Source organism: Jatropha curcas, chromosome 2 (genome assembly GCF_041381405.1).
Source record: "Jatropha curcas cultivar XTBG-Jc1 chromosome 2, XTBG_Jcur_1.0, whole genome shotgun sequence".
Lineage (NCBI taxonomy): Eukaryota > Viridiplantae > Streptophyta > Magnoliopsida > Malpighiales > Euphorbiaceae > Jatropha > Jatropha curcas.
Window position 1 is genome coordinate 27,235,210 of NC_143152.1, and position 14,518 is coordinate 27,249,727.

Consider the following 14,518-nt stretch of genomic DNA (forward strand, 5'->3'; position numbering starts at 1 on the left):
TTTGTCAGCTTATTAGACCGGGACTTTACTTAAACCCAAAGATTAGACCGGCACTTTACTTAAACCCAAAGATAGCTTAACAAGAAGAGAAGTCTGAACCATACCAACGAATTAAATTCGTTTAACATACACGTGCAGGCACGTACCTCGAATTCTCACATCTTTTATTTTATTTTATTTTATATCATTCATTATAATTTTTATATATTTAATAAAATTCATGATAACACAAAATTAAAATTACAAGTGAACTACATATTCTGCGTATTTGAAATTATTAAGATGATTAATAAATGGATGGACAAGATTCAGGTTTGTCCTATTTCCATTATTTTTATTTTTTATTTTGCCACCATTGTTCTTATATTTTGAAATAAACGTTATGGCAACATGATATGACGTGAATTACCAACTCTATGGATTGCCACTTCGTAAATTAGAATATGAGTCGGGCATGATTGTAAGTTAATTGTTCCTGACCCAAACTTCAAGCCCTATTGTGATTATACTCGAACTAATAATAATAATTATTATTATTATATTGTTGATTAAAACAAAAAAAAAAAAATATTTTTTTTATTGTCTCTCTCATATCTATTGGTCTTTTAGTCCCTCCCCCCAAGTCGGTGCGCCAAAAACATGACTTTGGCCACCTTCACCATCAGGCATCAGCCGAACCTTCCTTAAAATGAAAAACTCCTCCTTTCTCTTAAGTAACGCGTTACATGCACGTCATGGCTTCTGGCTATGGCCAAACTTCAAATTTGCATTTTCTTCTTTTAAATAGCTAAGCTTGTTTTAGCGGCTACGACTTGTGGCAATTCTAGCCACGAGTTGCAGTCGGTGAATTTGTTGAAGAAAGTGCCCGAAATCTTAGATGAATTTCATGGAGAAACGATTTAAATATGAGGAAATTAAGAAATCAACAAATCGTCATGAAGCAATTGAAAAACAATAATTTTGGTTGGGGCTTTTAAGAAATATTGGGATTCTTGTTGTTGCTTGGTTGAGGCCAGTGGCAAAGGATGGTTATGTGTTATGAAGCAGTGGCCATCTAGCTCAATTTTTTAAAAAATTTTGGGAAAAAAAAAAATTATTTGGCCCCTTTTAACAAAATATTCCCTTTTTTTCTCTTTTGCACCCAACGTATCCCGACTCTGTGATGAAAGCTCAACGACTGGAGAGAAATCTGAATGCTAGTCTAATTTCTCCTTTACTAATTGCAATGGACTTAAAAATGTGAGGCAGTCGCATAAAAACCTATACCTAGTTCAAATAACTTTGGAGACACGTTGGGTTCACAAAGCAAGGCAAGCAAGCAGCAGTTTTTCAAAGAGCATAGCTTTAGAACACACTGGGTTTTACTTGCAATCTTAAAATCAAATAATTCAACACTGAGTATTGGCAATGCCAAATGAACATAAAAGTTTTTACCTTTTTTTTAACCCCTAAAGGAGCCACGGGGTGGAAGCATCTAATTTCCCAGACATCACGTCTCCAAAGAGATATAAAACGAGGTAATATCCTACCATATAGCCAAGTTTTATGATACGACTACATCACCATAGAGATACAGCTTTCTGATTGATTGCATCGAGTTTGTGGGCAAACAAGACTAGAGGCTGAACTTAGAAGGTGGAACCATTCCATCCAAAGTTGGAACCCTGAAAAATAAAATAAGAAGCATCAGTACCCCGGTAGAAGAAATTATTGCTGTAAAATTGCTGCTAATGTTTAACATAATCGGACAGCAAGCAAAATCTGGATCCTAATGAAAAGTTAATAACTGCAGAGTCTCAAAAACAGAAAAGATTTATTTACATGATCTAATGCTGGTGTAAAGCGTGCAAACACTGTGCATATTCTTGACTTTGATGGGCCTAAACAAACACAAGAATGCAATGAGAAGACACATGCACATGGCAATGACCCATCTTGTTGACAGTTATAAATTGAGATAGCTTGCCTTAGTGTCATAAAACTTGAGGAAGAATCGTGATTTGGGAACTGACAACTTTGTCTCCAGGATTGTAGCAATTGCAGCACTCAGTTTCTTGTTCACGTCAGGATTAAGGCCGCCAATGGACACCAACTCGCCATAAGCCGCTGGCTGCTCAGTTCCACCAAATGCAATAGGTACTGATCCCTTCAACACAATCATCACATACTGCACAGCAAGAAACACAATATGTGGTAAAAATTAAGCAAGCATCAGTTCATCTGAACAGGTTAAGAGAATGAGAAGGAAAATTATTATCAACACAACATTGAAGGAGGGGAATTGGAGTTATGAAACCAAGATTACATTTTTTTTTTTTTTTTTTCATATTAATAGCAACTGTAAGTTCTGATCGGAGCCCATTTGGAGGACTATGAGGAGCGATCCACTGTCTAAAGGTGTAATTATTTACTTGTTCTCTTATTAAATAAAATAATTTAAAAATGATTTAGAAATAATTTAAAAAGTATATTTCAATTCTAAAAATACCAAAGTAGATTATGATGCACGAATACACTGTGTTATTATTTAAATTAAAACAAAATATTCTGAAATTAAAATTTTGGGTTGTTACATTAAGTCTTGTACTGTACAGTAAATATACTAGAGAAGAACTTCTGTTAATTCACATTTCAATTGTCATAGTGAACAAGCCAAAAACATAACCGCTACTAATGCAAAAATGCATCAACTGAATTAGTTAACTCAACTTATTACAACATAACCCTTCAGGCACCTTGCACCTTAGACCACTGGAGTTTTTAACATAGCTGATAGCCCCTTAAAAGAAAGGCATAGCAAAAGTTACACACTAAAAATGCGGCAAGCCTAACTGCCTAAGTAAATGAAAGCAGAAACAGACCATCCAAAAAACAACTTATACAATCAGCATTCACATAATTCAACTAGATGCAAGAGCATTCTTCAAGTGATTCAGTATTATAGAATAAACGCTAACTGCTAAGAAACAATACTGTTATGAAACAACAATATCATTCTTCCCATGTCTCAAACATTCATTCAATGATGCAAACTAATAATTAGCAGTTGCAGACACATATCATACAGCAAGACAACTAAAACATGGCCTAGAACATAGAAAATGCTAGGATGGTGCAAAATCTGTATACGCATAGAGACGCAAAAAATACAATATCATCACGTGTATTTGAAACAGCAATTTCCAAAACACAAACAAAATTAACAAGTCTGATGAACGGAAGAAAACAGAATTAACAGTAATAAACTCGCATTCGCCCCCGACAAACAATCATCATTTCGTGCTAACACTTCAACCACCGAGGATCAAAGTGTGACAAAAAGTATACATTTCAACAACCAAATTGCGCAAGATACATATTCTATCCACAATCTTAATCAACAAGACACTAAGAAGGAAAAATAATCTACTCAACCCTACTGGCGTTTGCTGGGGGAGGGGATTTGAACTTAGACTATAGACATGCTCTAAAAACTGATGAAATTTCCCTCGAATCCGAGATAAAACTAGAGCGATACCATCTTAATTCAATTTTATCGATCAAAATAGAAAAAAAAAAAAAAAGATTATAACACGCAATGAAATAGGGGTGGAGGATTTCTTACGGCCTCAGGCTTTCCGATGAGCTTGGCGACGGTGGAGGTGGCTTCGGAGAGGATGGCGGAGGTGTCAACGCCGTCCAGGGCGACGTTTGTAGAAATGTTAAGGCAAGGCATCTTCTCGCTTTCACTTGGACTTCGCACGCTCTTCACTCGGAAACAACTGATTTGCTACAGTACAAAACCCTCACCTAACCGTTCTAACTATTATCTACACGGCATCCACCCGCTTATAAAGGACAAAGAAGGCGAATCGTCGAAAACACCCTTGTGTTCTTTTACTAAGAACAGGCCGAGTTTCGGCCCAAGGCCCATCACAGGACATTTTCTAGCCCATCCATGGTCTGTTAGCTTATTCGGGATCAGGAGAGAGCTTATTTGGGGTCGACTTACTATGGTGGTGGTTTTTCTATTTTTTGGTTTTTTTTCTTCAAATATGAAAAAAAAAATTATCTTTGAAATTTTCAATTTTTTTCTTATTTGGTATCTTATTTTCAAATAACCAATTTTCTTTATTAAATAGAATTTGATACAATTAGAAAGCATTATAAAAATAGAATTTCTGAATAAATCAGATGAAAGAGTATATTTGAAAGAGCCATAGGAGCCTTATCAATGCTATGATATCCAAATCCCTTCTTGATAGTAAAATTTTAACAAACCTTTTCTGGAAAGCAAATTTCAATATGAATTGAATCGCTGACTGTTTGAGATTTGAAAAAAAGAAAAAAAAAATGAAATGGTTAATGAAATTAGGTTTGAGATTTTTAACTTACTTATTCATGTTGTGGGTCCCTCCAACACATGGGACCCACATAAGTTTGAAGGGAAAAAAAAAAAAGGGAAACAAAACACCTGTTTTTTTAAGGGTCTAACAAGGCTGCAGACAGAGAAAAAAAAGGAAGAAAATGCTGCAGCCGTGGACGTCCTTCTCCTGACAAAAGAATAAGAATACACGGTTAAGTTTAGAGAATTTTAGGAAAGGGTTCTTAAAATTGGGATCTCTTTTCTAAAATTGGAAAAGAGAAAAAATAATGAGTATTATAATTTTTGATGTGTTTTTTTTGAAAAACACTTAGAGTGCCACTATTTTTGTAATTTTTTTTGTACCTATTATTTTTAGTAGAAGAATTATTCGGATTTTTTGTCCCGTGGACGTAGCCCATAATAGTTGAAAGTTGAACCACGTAAATCTCTGTGTTCCTATTTTTCATCTGACATTTACGGTAATTATTTAATTTTTATCGTGATTATTATTTCTGGTGGATTCGGTCGTCAATATCCAATACGTAATTATTGGAGGTGAATGTGGTAATAGTAATTTAAATTTTTATCGGCGCTATTAACTTTTATCGTCGGTAATTTTATTTTACTTCTAGCACCGGCATTTTTCACGGACCCCACTCGAGATTAGAGCATTAATCCCAACAATTCAAATTAGTTCAATTCTGAAAACTGATTCAATTTAATTAAATTAGTTCAATTCTGAAAATTGATTCAATTTAATTGCGAACGAAGTTCAATTTGATTATACAGAAAAATAAATTTTGTATAACCAATTCATACGTCAAAGGGCAATAGGGATTATACCTTTTGGTTTAAAAAAAAAAAAATTCCATACCAATTTTCAACGACATTCAACCCAAGAAGAAAAAAAAAAAATAAAGAGAAAACACAATTTCTTTTTGATTTCTACAATTTTTTTGACTGATCAAACAAAAATTATCAAATCAACTTCACTGCTACCTTCTCCATCCATCCGCTTTTTTCTTTCTACTCTAGTTTTATCTCTTCCCCCAATTTCTCTCCATCAAATCCTCCTCTCTTCTCTTCCTATTTAATCCTCATTTTGTCTTCTTCTCAATAGATCCAAACTTTGAGTCATCAATTATTGCTTACATTTCATTTCATACTGTTTGTAGAGTTATCAATGAGAAATTAAGCAATTTGGTGGATTTGAAATTAAATTTGAAGCATATAATTGTAGAATTTGGTTGAATTTTTTTCCCCAATCGTATGTAGAGTTTGATGGAGAAGAGAAAAAGATAAAGAAAATTTGGATTTTAAATATTTTTCATCATTTTAAAAAGTTAATCCATATAACGTCTACTTTTAACTTTTTATGAAAAGTTATTCAATTAAATAATTAACAGTTAAACGCTACTAAAACAGCTAATTAATTTTGACGAACAAACCCTTTATAAAGATATATGTGAAGAAATTGAATTTTTAAGATTTAAAAAAAAAAAATATTGATTGTTTGATTGAGAATCAATAATTCTTTCTAAAACAAAACTAATGCAATTGACTAATTAAGGATTTAATAATGCAAATTTGTATTGAATACAACATATCACCAAGTCATTATAGTTTAATTCAATCACTGATTAATTATTATTGTTTGCTTAATTAAATATAATGCAACTTACATTAAAATATGATTTATGATAAAGATATTCTATCCATTATTTTTAATTCCACATTTAATTTTGTTGAGTGCAAATAGACATTAAAACACATGAAAATAACGTGATTAACAATAATTAATCCACACATAATAAACTAATGACTCTTATTAAACTAAGAACAATACAGAACATATATAATTAATTAAAAGAAGAAGAAGACAATATTAATGAATATTATTATAATTTAGAGGCGGCTGTGGTGTCAAAAACTTTAAGGAAAAAACGAGATCTTGGGATAGATAACTTGTTCTCAAGAATTAAGCCTAATGTTGCAATAAGATTTCTTTTGACTTGTCTGGTTATCCCTCCCATTGACACTATCTCTGCATATGCAGCTGGTTCTTTGTTTCCATTGAAGGATATAGCTACCTCTCCCTTTAGTATCACCATCACAAGCTGCACAACATCAATATATTCTAAACATTAATAGTGTGGGTTTATAACCAAGTGGGATGAAAAGAAAATTGTCAGGCATCAAAATTGGGTAGCACCATCAAGAATTTGTTAAAAAAACACCTTATCCTACAATATTTCAACTCTGAATATTGTGCCAATAATCAAAAAATATAAAAAATTATTATTTAATGACTTAAATTTAAGAAAATGTATTAAATTACATTTATCTAGTATTTATTAGGCATTAAAAAATAATACTCCTCCTACCCATTTTGTTTGCTTGTTATTCCTTTTTAGATGTTTTAAAATATTTGCAAGATTTCTAAATTTAGACATGTAAATAATTATTTTTCCTATAATAACCTTTATGACTCGGTTGAAAGAAAACTTTTATGATTGTTCATTAAATGAAATATTTTCATTAATATCTTAATGAGTTAAGGATAAAAAGGGTAAAATAAATTTTTTTGACTAAGTTTTAATATGCGTGTTTTGTCAAACCATGCAAATAAAATGGGAGGGAGGGAGTATAAATTTATATTTAATTGTTGTATTTTTATAAACTAAAATCTTTAGTTGATACTGATCAGGTGTAATTTGGTTGATGTTCTTACTTATGTGAGGAGTGAGAGATTTTGAATTTGAGTTCTTTTATGAGAAGGCTAAAAGATTTTTTTTTTTTAAATGATAATTTATTTATTTAGCTGCTAAAAAAATAAATATATGCATGTGCACGTGTGTGTGTGTGTATAGACACATTAATATATCATATCAACCAAAGTGTTCTTCATACAACTAATGAGCCTTTAATCTAATGGCAAAAAACCAAAATTGAGGCCCAAGGAATTGGAAATTTTCTAGTATTTTATCGTAATTGTTGAGTAAATTTAATGACATTTGTTAATTTTGATTTTGTCCAATTAATATTTTAATTAATAATATAACATGATGTGATGTAAATAATATAAATTATATTCCGTTTTGTTCCATGATTCTTGTCCTATTTTTCTGTTTTTATTATCTGTTTTAAATTGTTGGCCTATTTCATTTTTTAGGAGTGAATAATACTTAAATTTTACTACTTTTCCGTTATTTAATATATTTTTTTTGTCTGAATAAATATAATAGTCAAAATATTGTATTATTATTATTATTATTACTTAAATTTTGATATTTAAACAAAATTAAAATATAAGCTTTTAATCTTCTAAAAAATTTTATTTAATCAAATGTTTATAATTAAGAAAATTTTAATATGAATAATTTAATTTTAACAAAAATTAACATATAGGTATATTAGGAAAATACAAAGAAAAAAATTATAATTTAATTAAATTAATTTATTTTCTTGGAGTTTTGCAATCTTTTGTTTAAATAATAAAGAAAACCTCCGACATATAATACTTATCGCCAAGAAAGTTACTTTTTCTTCTCTCTTTTCTTTCATCTTCGTCAACTATTCTAATATTCTCTTCTCTCCACTTGCAACAAATACAGCCAGGCCAGCCATTAATTTCTCATCCTAGTTGATATAGAATTAGCTTATTATATCAAACTCAAATATATTCCATTTTCTTAATTTCAAAATCAAATTCATCAAAAAAAAAAAAAAAAAAAAGAATAAGCATAAACAGATTAAGCATCAAGAATGAGAAATGAAAACCAAGAATCAATTAATTTAATCAAAGAAATAAGAAAAATAGAGAAATCAAGAAGAAAGAAAGAAAGAAAGAAAGTGAGTTTATAATAACAACAATAATAATAGTAATACTCACATGTTCAGGTCTGCCGATGATGGTAGCGACGGCTTTAGTGGTTTCGGAGAAGATGGGATCAACATCGACGCCGGCGAGGTTGAGGTTAGTAGAGATGTAGAGGCAAGGCATGGTTTTATATGTGAATTTGACGATCTTGCCTTCCTCTTGACTCTTATTTCCCTTCTCTAAATAGAGCTTTGCTTTGTTGCTCGCTGATCTGGTAAGCTTTGCTATTCTGGTTAATTTAAATGTAATGGTTGGCTTTTATAATTGAGGATTTAATAAAAAAAGAAAAAAGAAATACTATCATATAGTGGATAGTTTAGTTTCACCCACTGCACTGGGTCCATTTGGAGCTGGATTGGCACCTGGCGGTCGTAGGACATGAAAAACGGTAATGCCAAAACTTTGGGCCCCAAATCCAAACAAATGTGCACTGATTCTTCGTAGATAGACTTGTTTTTTTAAGAATGTTGAGTGAAAGTGTAAGTGTAATTACCACTGTAATATGTTTTGACGTGCGACTTACTTATTTTTTATATTGAATCACAAATCTAAAATAAACATATTATTTTATGGATAAAATTTATTTAAATTTATATACGAGCATACTGTTTCATATATTTTTTTCAACAGTGACATTGTTAAGACAAAATGATAAAGACATATATTTTTAATTTTCTAAATAATTAATATTTATTAAATGAAAATATCAAAATGATAAAGACAAAGTTGAAGAAAGTACTTGATGCTATGCTCAAAAAAAGAAAGTACATGATGCTTATGTGATATTTTGAAATAATAATTGAAGTGAAAAAAAAAAAAAAAAAAAACTCCTAAAAGATCCTTATGATAGGACGAAAGTTGTGTATAGATTAAATGAATGCGAATTGATTGGAGGTTATTATTAAGACGGAACCAAAAGGTCCTTCTAAAGGTTTAATCTAACGCAGTCGCTAGGAGCCAAAAGATTTTTTTTTTTTTTTTTTAATTAAGAAGGTCAAATAAAAAATTAAAATTTTAAGGGAAAAAAAAATGAAAATTAGAGCCACCCCCGACCCTCTTCCTCCACCGCTAGCTATTTGATTTATTGTTAATAAAAGGTTGTTTTTATGTATATGGATTTGGTTTCATTAATGTTTTTAAAACTGGACTGGATATTGAAATGGATTGTGATGAGATCGGGTCGACTCGGTTCGACCAAAATTTTTATTTTCTTTTATTAAAAACAATTCTTTAGATAATAGAAAAAGAGGGATCGTTGTTGTCTCTAATAAATAGGGTTGAAAACTTCGAATTTAATGTCAAATATAACTGATCCACTGCTTGCTTTGGATTTTAAAAGTATTAAATGCTAATCAAAATATTTTCGTCCACTTTTCTTTTTTTCCGTGCTAGACAATAGTTATAGAAGAACTAATCTAGGGAGTGAACTAGTATTTTCGTTTTGGCACACTCCCATATACTACATTCTCTATATAAAACAAATGTCCAAAAATAAATAATTCCAATTATATTCATGCTATGCTATATAATTTTTTTTTATAATATTAATAAAATTGTTGCGTTTAATTTAGTGATAAAAACACAATAAAAAATTCTAAAAAAACAAAATTTTTAAAAGGATTTGGTCAAGTTTGATAAAGTAAATAATTTGAATAATTTAAAAAGTGAAAATTGACTTTGTAGACAGAGAATGTTAATTGTATCGTAAAAGTTTGATTGTTTAGTTTTGTGAAATTCATTTGAAAATTTCACCTATTTTTATAGGATTTAGTGTAGTCATATCCATTCTATGGAATTGAATTTCTAGAATTAAAATTTATATATTTTTCATTCCAAACACAAAAATATGAATTTCTAAATGAATTTCATAAAATTTTATGAAATTTATTTATTCCAAACAAAGGTAACTAAACATTTATCCTGAATTAATGCATATCAACCACGTGACTACAGTAAGTGGAGTATATATGTTCTCAAAAATATGGGGACAAGGCTACAATATGACAATTATAAAAAAAAAGCCATAAATTGAGCAACTACCTTGGCGACCAAATGCCTTGGCGACCATATGCACCACGTTGTAAACTGTAAGGTGTTGACACCTTAAAAATAAAAATATTTATAGTTATTTATTTCACTATTTTTTGTTAATTAATTAATTATAATATTTTTAATAATACCTTATTTTAAAATGTATTTATACATGTTTTCTAAACGTGATTCTATTGCTAATGCTAAGTCGACAGATGCGCTGCCGTTGAATTAAATACGTGGTAAGCGTTTTTATTATGGATAAATTAAAAAAAAAATAATTTTTAAATATTATCTTATGGTTTGATTGGACGAACAAAAAGAAGATGAAAAAAATATTTTTGAAATACGGTGAAAGCTGAAAAGAGATTCACTTTGAAGCTTTTACCACCACATTCAGTCAAAAGGAGAGTTATCTTCGTTGTAATCCACAATTTTCAACCCCTCAAACCCTCCAAAAAATAAAAAAACAAATTCTTCTGCTATCAAAGTATTTATTTATTGAGTGATGCTAAATGGATCTTGATGATTTAGATCATTTCTACTAACTGGTCTTAAATTGTCCTGTTTCATCCTTGGAAAATAGGATTAATGAAAAGAGAATAAAAATTTGACAAAAATAATTCTTGAATGAGGTATTCAACTCCAGAGATAAATCGAAAAAGAAATCTTTATTGGTTCTACCTCCTATTTTTTATGAAGAGAATGAATCTTTTTATCGAAGGATTAGAAAAAAATGGGTCCGGATCTCCTGCGGAAATGATTTGGAAGACCCAAAACAAAAAATAGTGGTATTTGCTCGCAACAACATAATGGAGGCAGTCAATCAATATGGATTGATCCTAAATCTGATTCAAATCCAATATAGTACCTATGGGTACATAAGAAATGTATTGACTCAATTCTTTTTAATGAATAGATTTGATCGCGACTTCAAATATGGAATTCAAAGGGATCAAATAGGAAATAATACTCTGAATCATAGAACTATAATGAAATATACAACTAACCAACATTTATCGAATTTGAAACAAAGTCAGAAGAACTGGTTCGATCCTCTTATTTTTCTTTCTCGAACCGAGAGATCCATGAATTGGGATCCTAATGCATATACATACATTAATTAATTATATTAATTAATTATAATTAATTATATTATATTATATTATATTATATTATTAATTAATTATATTATTTTTAATAATACCTTATTTAAAAATGTATTTATACATGTTTTCTAAACGTGATTCTATTGCTAATGCTAAGTCGACAGATGCAATGCCGTTGAATTAAATACGTGGTAAACGTTTTTCTTATGGATAAATTAAAAAATGTAATTTTAAAATATTTTCTTATGGTTTGATTGGACGAACAAAAAGAAGATGAAAAAAACATTTTTGAAATATGGTGAAAGCTGAAAGGAGATTCACTTTGAAGCTTTTACCACTACATTCAGTCAAAAATATTTTCAACCCCTCAAACCTTCCAAAAAATTAAAAAACAAATTCTTCTGCTATCAAAGTATTTATTTATTGAGTGATGCTAAATGGATTATGATGATTCAGATCATTTTCAGTAACTGGACTTAAATTGTCATTTTTTACCTTTGGGAAATAGGATTTATGAAAAGAGAATAAAAATTTGAATTTCATTCTCTTTCCTATTAACATCTCGTTATCTAGTGATAAAGGCTTGTTTACATTTCTAAAAAGGGCTATTAAAATTTTTCCTTTTAAATACTCTTTCCGTCTCATTTTATTTGCCTGTTATTCATTTTTTAGATATTTCAAAATGTTTACTAGGTTTCTAAATTTGTATATTTAAATACTCTTTCTAAATTTGTATATTTAAATAATTATTTTCCATAATAAACTTTATGATTGTTTATTAAACGAATGACTTTTATCGATCTCTTCACATAGAGGAGATGAACCCTAATTATCAAGCCAAATGGCATACTTCACTACCGATTGAGCTAAGTGCTCTCATCCAACATTTTAATATCTAAAAACATAATAAAGAATCATCCTTGAATGTACTTCGAAGTGGAGTTCCATTTATTATTAATTAGGTTATGAATTTCATTTCATTATATCTTGATATGGGATTAAGGTGCAATTAAAATGAGATTATATTGTACTTACAACTTTGGTGTAATTTCAATTTATCTCAATTAGGATTTTCAATTCAATGTAATTAACTAGAATATCAAACTAATTGATTTCAATTACTGTTTAATTTCAATATATTTCAACTCTCAAGCGGGATTTTGTCTTTGATGTCTCTAAATCAGATTTCCAATTGAATTGGAATTATACGTAATTACTTGTGAATATATGAAGCAATTTACAACTAACTAAGGTATAGGATTCTATTTAGTTATCAATCGAACGAGCTCCAATTAGGACACACGGTGTTTAATTAATTCTCATCTCGTGTGATTAAAATTGAAAATATATGTGTTTACTTGTAAATATATGAATCAATTTGTTAGTCGTAATGAATTAATGAATAAGTTTTTATTTAGATATCAATTGAATGAGCTCCAATTATGCCACATAATTTTTAATTAGATACCATCATATGTGATTGATATTAGAATTATATGATTATTTGTGAATATATGAATCAATTTAGCTATCTATCGAATGAGTTCCAATTAGGGCACATGGTTTTTAATTGGACCTCTATATGGTTTCAAATGTAATTCTTATACTCATTTTTTTAATTGGATGTGGAATCCTGAAATCCATTAAATGATTTATTTTATTAAACTATATTTAATGTGTGATTTAAGTTAGTATATTATTTCCAAATTGCAACGAATAAGGTATCAATTAGGCACGTAAGATTCAAAATGACATATCAAATTCTATTAAAGTATTAATTTTATTATGAAATTTACAATATACATTAATTGAGTAAAAAAAAAACTGATTTTGTGGAAAAAAAATTAATATATTATTTTTAAATGCAATGAACAATGTATCAATCAGGCATGCAAGAATTAAAAATGGCATACTAAATTCTATTGGAGTATTAATTTTATTTTGAAACTTACTAAATATATCAATTGGACAAAAACATTACTAATTTTATGGGCAAAAAAGAAAAAGATATTACTTTCATAATGGAAGATGCTTAATTTGGATGGAGCTATATTTCTTTTTTTTTTTTTTTTTTTTTTCATCAAATTATATCCTCAGCTTAGCTCATGACACTTAACTACTTTATTGAAAGTCATAATTAGCAGTGTTGTATTTTCTATATGCACTTAGAGAAAAGTTCTCAATGTGGTTATCATGCCCAATTAGTGACGAATCCAGAAAAATATTTTCCGGAGTCAATGGAAAAAAAATACATATATATCAAAAAGAAATTAAGAAACCCCTTTCTATAATGTAGATCCGCCACTATGGCCAATCTTATAAATAAATCAACAACATATCTATGTTTATATTTTTATAATGCTTAAGTGTAACCATGTAATAATTCATTATATGAAATCAATGTTGTAATAATTCATGCTTAGATAGAATTGAATCTATATTTTTCTAAAAAATTAAAAAAAAATTGATAAATGTTGTTTTATTTTATCATTAGTTTAATATCCCATGCATCTACAATAACCACATCATCCTCATTATCTTGTAATTCATTGGATACAAATTATTTTTAGATTAAACTTATCGATTTGCTGCAGAATTACTCTGTTTTGACCTTTACACCGTGAATATCCTAATTTTGAGAACAAAAGTTTTCAATTAACTCAAGGTTAACCTTGATAAACTAAACCCAAGGCCCTCTAATGCCTAAGTTCCCCTTTTAAACCCTGTAATTTGGGATGTACGCAGTAGGCTCTTTTAGATACAAGAGATATAAGCATGTAACAAGCCAAATGATTACCAAAAGGATAAAAAGAATGGTGCATATGCATATATAACAAACATATCTAACCAGTCGATACGGGAACATTTTTTGTGTCAAAGGACTAATCCAATTTTCTCTTGTTGTGGCATCCACCAACAACCCCATGATAGCTATTGCCAAATGCACTCACTTTAGTTCATTATCCTGTCCAAACCCATCTAATATTTTTTTTTTCTTTGACAAAGCTCAGGTTTTTGTTTATTTGATGAAAATACCTCGTTTATCTTGTTTTTATACAACACAAAGTAAATTATTAAGAATTAGTATTTGCTATTAAGTATATGGGAGAAACTTAATTACCTCCATGGCCCCACTTAGGACCAAATCAATGA

At 29.5% G+C, this 14,518-nt stretch overlaps 2 protein-coding genes across 3 annotated transcripts; both read right to left on the minus strand.

Annotated features, from left to right (window-relative positions):
• Positions 1-1,343: 1,343 nt before the first annotated feature.
• LOC105648087 (uncharacterized) lies at positions 1,344-3,813 on the minus strand. 2 transcript variants are annotated; one of them, XM_012234379.3, is made up of 4 exons: positions 3,605-3,813; positions 1,967-2,167; positions 1,822-1,880; positions 1,344-1,664 (listed from the first exon to the last, which is right to left on the minus strand). In XM_012234379.3, the coding sequence occupies exons 1-3, from the start codon at positions 3,713-3,715 to the stop codon at positions 1,827-1,829; spliced, it is 366 nt and encodes a 121-aa protein (XP_012089769.1). In that variant the 5' UTR covers positions 3,716-3,813; the 3' UTR covers positions 1,344-1,664; positions 1,822-1,826. The 2 variants fall into 2 exon arrangements, with proteins under 2 accessions (XP_012089769.1, XP_012089770.1); XM_012234380.3 differs by lacking the exon at positions 1,822-1,880 and having other exon boundaries at positions 3,605-3,811.
• Positions 3,814-6,153: 2,340 nt separating this feature from the next.
• Positions 6,154-8,472, minus strand: LOC105648086 (uncharacterized). The gene is made up of 2 exons (XM_012234378.4): positions 8,238-8,472; positions 6,154-6,462 (listed from the first exon to the last, which is right to left on the minus strand). Exons 1-2 carry the CDS (start codon positions 8,346-8,348, stop codon positions 6,244-6,246), a joined length of 330 nt encoding a protein of 109 aa, XP_012089768.1. The 5' UTR covers positions 8,349-8,472; the 3' UTR covers positions 6,154-6,243.
• Between the last annotated feature and the right edge of the window lie 6,046 nt (positions 8,473-14,518).

Bases quoted from the DNA above. Each gene is read 5' to 3' on its own strand.
- LOC105648087 (XM_012234379.3), bottom strand. From the start codon at position 3,715: ATGCCTTGCCTTAACATTTCTACAAACGTCGCCCTGGACGGCGTTGAC. The intron at 2,168-3,604 runs GTAAGAAATCCT...CTTGCTGTGCAG, and splicing joins TCATCGGAAAGCCTGAGGCC to TATGTGATGATTGTGTTGAA. The intron at 1,881-1,966 runs GCAAGCTATCTC...GTGTTTGTTTAG, and splicing joins TCAAGTTTTATGACACTAAG to GCCCATCAAAGTCAAGAATA.
- LOC105648086 (XM_012234378.4), bottom strand. From the start codon at position 8,348: ATGCCTTGCCTCTACATCTCTACTAACCTCAACCTCGCCGGCGTCGAT. The intron at 6,463-8,237 runs GTGAGTATTACT...GATGTTGTGCAG, and splicing joins TCATCGGCAGACCTGAACAT to CTTGTGATGGTGATACTAAA.